This window comes from Oryzias latipes, chromosome 5 (genome assembly GCF_002234675.1).
Source record: "Oryzias latipes chromosome 5, ASM223467v1".
Classification (NCBI taxonomy): domain Eukaryota; kingdom Metazoa; phylum Chordata; class Actinopteri; order Beloniformes; family Adrianichthyidae; genus Oryzias; species Oryzias latipes.
In genome coordinates this window covers 9,961,449-9,970,828 of record NC_019863.2, presented here as the reverse complement: position 1 = coordinate 9,970,828, position 9,380 = coordinate 9,961,449, and the positions used below count along the sequence as shown (strand labels likewise).

Sequence of the window (9,380 nt, the reverse complement as noted above, 5' to 3'; positions counted from 1 at the left end):
TCTCCTCACTGACAGGCCAGCAGAGCCTCTTTAATGCTTCCAGTGGGAATGACAAACCAGAGGCGCTCCTCGGGCTATCACGGCGAATAATGACAGCAATCATGGGCTCATCCTAAAGGCATATTCGGCGGCACTAACGGGACCTGCGGGGACTGGGAGAGCCCGCGGACGCGCAAAAGTGGGCTGAGGGCTCGCCAGGTGAAGCTCGATGGACTGGATTGAATCGTCCTCTGCTGTCGGACTGAGCCAGGGAGCGAAAGAAAGCTCTGCATGTTCAAGTTTCCTTCTCCGAGCTGAGGGCCATCGGTGTGTGCGTGTTGGATGTGCGTGCGCGCCCGTGGAGGCGTGTGTTGGGTGCGCTGCGCCCGCAGGAGCCGCAGCAGCAGGAGCGGCGGGAAGCGAAGTTTAGCGCCGTGATTTTTGGCTTGTTTTCTGGTCTCCTTTGTGTTGCCCTCATGTCACAGCGGGGAACGGGCGGATTAACGTTTCCCCGATGAAAATTAATCAACTAGCCAGCAGCTCCGTGGTCGTGACTATCATGATGATGTCGAGTAAGAACGTGGAGTGGCTGCAGGACGAGCTGGAGTCCGGGGCCGGCTCGCTGCTGCTGCTGGACTGCAGGGCGCACGAGCTGTACGAGTCCTCGCACATCGAGTCGGCCATCAACCTAGCCATCCCGGGCCTCATGCTCCGGAGGCTGAAGAAGGGCAACCTCCCCATCCGCTCCATCATCCCCAACAACGAGGACAAGGAGAAATTCGTCAAGCGGTGCAAGACGGACGTGGTGGTTCTGTATGACGAGGCGACGTCGGAGCGGCAGGAGTCCGGGCTGGGGAGCTCCGTGATGGGGCTACTTCTGCAGAAACTGCGGGACGACGGGTGCAAGGCTTTCTATCTGGAGGGTAAGATCAGAGTACCATCCTATTTTTGAAGATTGGTGCTAAGATTTATTTATTTATTTAAGTTTTATTGACATAAATTTCTCGTTGAAGGCTTTTTATCTGTCTTGTTTTGTGATTTTTGCGGTATATAAATCTCCCGCCAATACTCTCAAAGATTTTTCCCCCCAGTCAAATACCTTTTTGTGACATATTTCAGAGCGATAACTTTCAGTTTGAAGTCCAATCCTAATAGATTTGGTCCCCAAAAGCCCCAGAAATGGCCCCGCCATGTTGTTCTCCTTCAGGAAAAGCCTTTTTTTTCATGAATGAACAGAGAATCGAGGACACGACGACGCGCTCTGAGTAAACCCGCTAACAAAAAGCTCGCCTGTGCCCTCAGACCAGAAGTGGAGGACCGGGGCTGGCGGCACATGTGAGTGGATTTGACCCACGGTTGACACAAACGCACCGCGGGACGCGCGAAGGCGAGCTGCCATTCACAAAAAGTCCACTGAGCTGGAGCGCAGCTGACTGTCCCGATCCTCTGCAGGGCTCAGCTTTTCTCAATGGAGCTCGCGTCCAGCCTGTTCAGCCTCAAATGTTAGCTTTCTGTGCGTAAAGAGGGCACGAGCTGAACATTAATTGTTCAATGGAAACACGTTTTATTCACCAGGCCACTTTACTTTAATTTGATGTCAATATGAAGTGTTTTTCTTTGGATAAAATCATTTTATATAACATATTTTTGGCATTTTGTCCTCTGTTCCTTTTTCTAAAGTTCTTAACTGTTAAATAAGTGAACGTTTGTCATCATAAATCTGTGTTTTTGCTATCCTAATGTGACTTTTTTTCTTCTTCTTTTTTTTGGTTTCTGTCCCATCACTCTCAGGAGGCTTCAGCAAGTTCCAGTCAGAGTACCCTGAACACTGCGAGACCAATCTGGACTGCTCCTGCCCCAGCAGCTCCCCCCCGGCCTCTGTCCTAGGTTTGGGAGGGCTCCGCATCAGCTCCGACTGTTCAGACGGCGAGTCGGACCGCGAGCCGGGCAGCGCCACAGAATCCGAGGGAAGCCCTCTCCCCAGCAACCAGCCGGCGTTCCCTGTCCAAATCTTGCCGTACCTTTATCTGGGCTGTGCCAAAGACTCTGCAAACCTGGACGTGCTCAGCAAGTACAACATCAAGTACATTCTTAACGTGACGCCCAACCTGCCCAACATGTTCGAGCATGAGGGGGATTTCAAGTACAAACAGATCCCCATCTCCGATCACTGGAGCCAAAACCTGTCACAATTTTTCCCAGAGGCCATTTCCTTTATCGGTAAGTTTTTGTCACAAATATTTCAATAATTCTCAATAGAGACAGGAGTAGTATGAATAGTCTGTTCATTCATAATCTTCAGAATGAATCGGAAGTCACCCAAGGTCTTCATTTCATGTCTTAAATGCAGTCTTTTATTCTCTACAAGAAACCACTCAACACTTCCTGAAGCCTATGTTTATTATAAGCTTTTTTTGTTTTTAGTTTTTGAAAGAAATGAGTGAGATTTTATTGAGACAGGCACATCCTTAGCAACAATCCATCATTGTGGATGCTGTTTTTGGTCTTCTCTTATATTCCCTTCACACCTCATGGACTAATTAACAGCATTTGAACAAAGTCTCTGTCTGATTTGAGAAAGACATCTTAGCTAGGCACCCCCCCCCCCCGCCTTTTTTTTGTAGAGAAATGATGCTGCTTAGTAGAAAGGAAGCGTGACATCAAGGAAAACCAGAGGTTGTGGCAGATTAAGGTTATGCTGATGGTAAAAGGATGGGAACACGCAAAAATTATATATATTTTTTTATTTTATTTAAAGAAGGTTATTATGTGTGTCTGTGTTCAAGAATGATCCAGAAAGGGAAAACGTTTAGTTTGTGCTGCATAAAATACTTGATAGAGGAAAAAAAACTGAGTTTATTTAAAACATTTGGTTCTCCGATGCCCAGAATTCCCCACCAGTAAATATCTAGTTAATTTGGCATCAGTGAGACAGGCTGAGCTAGTGAGCCAGCTGACCTCAATCCCTTACAAGGGATGCAGACTGGAAGAAAGGAAGAAAAGCACTTAACTCTCGCTCTAACGGTCTGTAGAAATCCAACTGTAAGGGCAAGAAGCTGATAGGTCGACAGATGCAGCTTAATAATGGAAGAAATCTCTTTTATTCCAGTTTGAAATACTCTGCAGTCATTCAGAAAGATGCATCTGGACCCAAGGCAAATAAAAACATACATGTAGTAAAACAAAAAAAAGGGAAAAAATATAAAACCACAAATGCTATTAACCACTGTGAAAAAGGCTGATATGAGTAATTTGTTTATTGGAGTAGTGAACTATGAAGCAATCTGAATAATGGCTTAAATATCAATTATCCAAAATATTTATAGTAACATTTTGTGAGTTTTTTGATGCAGAACCCTACTATTTTCATAACAGCAACTTTCACTTTAGTCTACTTGTGTCATAAATCATCATATTTAAACACTATTTTAATTTGTATTACACTATAAAGGAAGAATCGAATTTTGATTTAGGTAAAAGTAGGTTTAAATTTCAGGAAGTAAAGAGATCGCGATTGAATTACAGAGAATGTTTTTTCCCGTTTAAGCGATTCAAAGCCCAGAGTTTGTGAGTAAACAGTTCTCTAATGACCTCCTTCCTGTCTTGGCCTCCTCCATTTCCCCCCTCAGACGAGGCGCGCTCCAAAAAGTGTGGCATCCTGGTCCACTGTCTAGCAGGAATCAGCCGCTCGGTCACCGTCACAGTGGCCTACCTGATGCAGAAGCTCAACCTGTCGCTCAATGACGCCTACGACTTTGTCAAGAGGAAAAAGTCCAACATTTCTCCCAACTTTAACTTCATGGGCCAGCTCCTGGATTTTGAGCGGACACTGGGCCTCAACAGCCCCTGTGACAACCATTCCGCCTCTCCGCCACACGACCAGCTCTTCTTCACCACCCCAACCAATCACAACGTTTTTCAGCTAGACACACTGGAATCCACATGAAAGTAAGACTTGACGGTGAGCCCCACTGTGAAGATGGGCGGAGGGGTCCAGGTGGAGTGGTTACAAGAGGACGGCATCCAGTTTAATGGATGTTTTATCCTGGTGGGGTCCTTGTCTGGGGGCCTGGCCACAGAGGAGCATCGGAGCGGCTAGTGGAGTCATGGCTGCCGCGCTGAAGGAGGTCAAACGGGAGTCTTTTCTGACCCAGAGATGTGAACGTTTGGTATACAAATGTGTTTTCTGTGCTGATTAAATCCACGGACAAACCCCCAATCAGCTTGCCGTAAAGGACATAAAGGGTGATGGGGGGGGGGCTTTTTTACTCTACTGAGAAACTGGCCCGCAGCACGACAGACAGCGTCATACAAAGATAAAATCACAGAAAAACCTTCAATACTCAATTTAGGAGATGGCAGCATCCTCTCTGATATTCCATGTGGAGCTGACAGGAGTCAATCTGGGGTTTACTGACAGCAAATGTCCCTCTACTGGACGTAGAGTTTTAAAAACCAAGGAATTCACAGACACACACACATCCATAAAAAGTATGTATGTTTTTACTGTGTGTATGTGTATGTATGTAGCAGAAAATGTATGAGCAGTCCATAACAAATTCAGCATGTCTATATGCATTTTTTTGGATATTTTTATGTATGTTTATGGACAGATCTATACCTTATACAAATACAAATGCATAGAAATTTTTATCTTTTTCCAAAAACGAAGTAATTCAATCTAAAATGGCTTAAAAGATTGTAAAACAGAAGAAAAGGAAAGGGTGCCTCCCCCCCTTTTATTTTTTTTGTTTGGCTTTTTAAATGACCTAATGCAGTTTGCACAGTGGTGTAGCCATCGACTTGCTGGCACTTGAATCCAGTGCTGGAAGCAGGCAGATAAAGAGACATTCAGAGAGAGTGGAGTGGACAGAGGAGAGGCCAGTCCCAGGCTCTGACAAGTCCTGACAGCTGCACGGGGAGGTGGGTCGGGAGCCGGAACTGGACCAGGGGCAGAGTTTCAGAGTAAACCGTGGGTGAAAACAGGACCCTGAAGTTATGAAGCAGCTCAGTGGTCGTTCAGTTTGGGGGTTGGGGAGAATATGACTCTTCGTATGCAGCTCCAAGTTCCTCTTTTTCTCCTCAAATGAATATTCATTGTAAGGAGAAATACCCGTGTTTCCACCAGCTTTTCATAATATTTTCTTCATTTCTGTTCAAAACCAAACTTTGGACGTTTCATCACAACAGCTGTCGCTCCACGATGTTTGGCCAAACAGATCTCTGGCAGCTCGGACTTTTGTTCTGTGAAAAGATCTCAGTGAGGATGGAAAAATAGGAACATTTTCTTTTTTTTTTACATTTTTAGTTGTATTTTTTCGGGCACCTTACTTTAACAGACTTGGCCAAAGTTATACCTCAGGCTCTCACACGCACATTTGCCAAAAACTACACCAGGACAAGAGACTGTTGTTTGAATTTGGACTCTGATGTCAAAGGCTGGGATTGGCCTCAGTTACAGGCTGGACTTACGATCTTCAATAGTTCATGTCCCCACGCTGCATTAGAGGGCACTGAAAACGAAAGTTTTGCTTAGTAGGGGTTGCTCTCTTCTTTAAAAAAAAAAAAAAAAAAAAGGAAAATGATCCCATGGGTTGGTTCACTCGTAAGCCTTGGATACGGTATATAAAAGATATATTATGGAGAGTGAGTTCACAATTTATATATAATAAAGTTAATATTTAGTGAATATATCTTATTTTGTATACCCGAGCATGCTGTGTTGCTGTATGCTCTTCTAACAGTAGACATAACAACGGGGTTGGGTGTTGCTTTAAGCCAAAAAAAAGAGGCCTGTTTTTTTAAATGTTGTTGCTGCTGATGTCGGTGGCACACAGCATGTGATGGAGGTGTTTTCTGAGGCCACGTCCACATCACAGCATTAAAAGAGCAGCTTCGAAGTAGTTGAACAGAAAAAAAAAAAGGTCTGTTTTCACAATGAAAAAGCCATAAATGTGTCCACTTCTACAGACATGCAGGCACTTCAGGTGTTGTTTGAATTTACTATGATGTAAATCTACCAGTTGAGTTTGTTGGTAAATTGATTTTAGACACCCCATCCTTCCCAAAAAATAAAAAATTCATTCCAAAAGAATTGCATACCAGTCAATCTTTACACTCCAAGATTCATGCACAGAAATCTCACACTTTTACCTGTAGGCTCATTTACAGTGGATAAAGAGTGAAAAGATAATTTTTGGTTGTGACAACTTAAAATCAGCGAAAGAGAAAATAGTGATAAAAAAATAAAAGTCCAAGCATAGACATGCAACAGAAATAAAGCTAAGTGCCAAAAAAAAAGCTCTCTAAAGGAAGGCTGTTTAAAAGATGAATATCTTCGCGGTTCCCACTAAAGCTCAATGTCAGGCAGAACAGAAGCACCACAAAAAGGCTGCGGCAGCAGTTGTAACAATAAAACACTACATTTCTGTTGGGCGGAAAGGTGCACTACACTCAAAACGTGAACATTTCTTTAGAATTTTATTGATCTTATGATCAAAATTAATTGAAAATATTCCTCCAAGGTTTTTTGCCTTTGAAAAATAAAACGTAAACGACAAGTGGATTAGAACTTTAATAAAGAGCTAATTCCCAGTGCAGGTGTGATCGCTCTAAAGCTGATGTGGACAAGGTCTAAACAGAAACAAAAGCATGAGTTTTCTGCTGGAAAGGGGTGACACCTCCCTGTTGGTTTAAGCTGGCCTTATACAGTCTTTCTAACTTGTTTCTAATGTTGACTGTTCAACACTCTTTGTATCTTCAGAAAAAGGACGTGTTGAAAAAAAATAGTTTGGATAAGAACACAGTAATAATAGATTGCAAACTGTCTTCTTACTGTAACGGGTCACACGAGGTCCTCTTTGTTACTCTGCAATATATTAGGACACCTTTTTTTGCAGTATTTTGTACATCCAAGACTTCAGCCTTTTTAAACCTTTTTTGTATGATGTCATCTCTGTACAAGATCCAGCTTAATCCTGACCTGCGGACTGGAATAAGATTTTACCTTTGGTGTCTAAAATGTGGGTCCAACGTGATAGAACCCCCAGCAAACACCCTCGTTTGTGTCACAAGAGCCAATTATGCCACCTAGCTTAAATAATAACGAGATATTTTTCCATCATGTTTTGATAAAATGCGCTCTATGCTATTCCTGTGGCCTTTCAAAAGTAATATACTGTAAATCTCAGTATATATGTGTTATAAATTATATGCAAAGTTTGTGTCCTATTACAGTGTCACAAATGGTAATTATACAGCTGTGCTTTAATGGACTCTTCTCGTCTGGAATCGTATTCCACTGAATCTAAGATAAAAACACTGAGGACTTGATCACTCACCGATAACCGTACATATTTCAGGATGAAGCTTTTTTATTGGAAAGAATACATTTGATTTGAAGCAGCTTTCTTGTATTTTTGTGTCTCTATAACATTGAAAGAAGAAACAAGTTTTTATGTCTGTGATTATTTTCCAAATCCCAAGAGCAGAAGTGTCTGCATCCTTAAACGTGTAGCTACAATACATCTCGCTAAGAATGTGCTTGTGAGGGAGTGGTGTGTCTGAGAGGCAGAAGGTAGAGGTGATGATCGGAAAGAAGAAGTGAATGAATAAAAATGTTTTACCTCAGTGAGGAATATTTCAGGGATTTTTTTCTTTTTTTTTTTTGGACAATGCATCTTGCATCGTGTAACAGCTCTGAAGTCACACGGATCAGCTGTTTTGTATTGTGCTGTGAAGGGTTTTTAAGAGGACGATGCAACCTGTCTGTGAAAAAAACCCACAAGGCATGTTACCTGAGGCAGTTTTACCTTTCTGTCTGCTAAAAGAAAATCTTATTGACCCTTATGTATTGTACGATACACAACACCAGACATGTTTATACTGCAAATAAATATTTGATTTTTTTCTTTAACATGTCTCACAGTTATTTGTCAAGAGACAAAAGTATACTACAATAAACCAACCATTCTGTTGACAGGTCTCGGCTTTTAGATGTAGTTCTTTTTCTTGCTAATATACTGTATGTCTAAGTCTTTGCATGAAATGCAAACTTGTTGTCAGCAGTCAGAGCTTTGTCTCCCCCCCTGGTCACCAGCGAGAGCCGCCTCCAGAGTACTAAACGCACTACGTCTCTTAGCAATCTCAGCGCGCAGTTTCTTTTTTTTTTTAAACTCTCGCGCAGTTTCTGGATGCCACTCACCTGACTCATTTGCCAGTCAACCAAAAGACACTGAAGCACTACACAGAGCCTCACTCAGTGTGAAGTTTTGTTTGTGTCGTTCTGCCTGCGTTACCGAGCGTTTCACCTGGACCTGACATTTTTGGATTCCCAGTTTGTCTCGGACTCCGTTTGCCTGCTGCCTGCCCCGAAACTCACCGGGATCCTGACTACTCTAGTTTCTCCTCTGATGCTACCAAGCTCGTTGTCTGCCTGCCTGAACCTGATTTAGATATGTGGAATTTTAGCTGTGACAGACTGGCGACCTGTCCCCTGCCTTCGCCCACAAGTGGCCGGGATAGGCTCCGTCAGCCCCGTGACCCCAAAAAGGACGAAACGGAAGAAGATGAATGAATGACTGACTTTAAGATGTGCTAATAAACCTGCTGCAAGTGCAACCACCCATCTACACGCTTTGTGACACTTGTTATGATAGAAAGTTGATTATGCAGATGCTGCTCTGTCAGCAGAGATGTTCACAAATTTCACATTCATGTCAAGTAAAGTCTCATATATGTGGCTCTATATCCAAGTCAGATCTCAGGTCTTTGGCTCTGTTTACAAGCCAATTATCTAGTCCAGTCAGTACTCAGTTTTGGCTTGTAGTTTAGGTCATGTTCTTTCTGGCATTTTTCAGATGGTGGAGCACATATATTACAAAAATTAAGCTCACAATTTTTCTAATCGTTGTGATCAGGTGTTGACAAAAATGCTGTCGGAGATTGAGCATATTTGTGATAAAGAATATACAGTGGGCGGACCACAAGCTCCGATGCACTCAATTGCAGACAAATAGATCTAAAACGGCATTATCCTGTTTAAGACCACTGGGATCGCTCTGAAAATAGATCAAAAGATGATTGGACTGGGACTTTTAGAAACCTCTGACAGTAACATGCACAGTTTAACATGTCGGTTTGGAAAACATGATCCTCTTGATACAAATGGATAATCCAAAGGTTTTTTTTCCCATTAAACCATCCCTCTCTCCTTACTTTCCCCCCACCCTTTGTCTAGCTGCTTTATCATCATCATTGTGATAACAAACATTTTAACAAACTTTGCATTAAGCTGTCATACTATTCATGTTATGAAGCATTGCAGATTATAAAACAGTGTCTTCTGGAGACATTTCTTTTAAGTAGAGCAGATTTCTTCATTTACTGGTCATGTGGGAAAA

General features: G+C 42.7%; 1 protein-coding gene across 1 annotated transcript; it reads left to right on the top strand.

Annotated features, from left to right (window-relative positions):
• On the top strand, positions 1-7,894 carry dusp7 (dual specificity phosphatase 7). The gene is made up of 3 exons (XM_023954882.1): positions 1-902; positions 1,771-2,199; positions 3,609-7,894. Exons 1-3 carry the CDS (start codon positions 494-496, stop codon positions 3,923-3,925), a joined length of 1,155 nt encoding a protein of 384 aa, XP_023810650.1. The 5' UTR covers positions 1-493; the 3' UTR covers positions 3,926-7,894.
• The last annotated feature ends 1,486 nt before the right edge of the window (positions 7,895-9,380 follow it).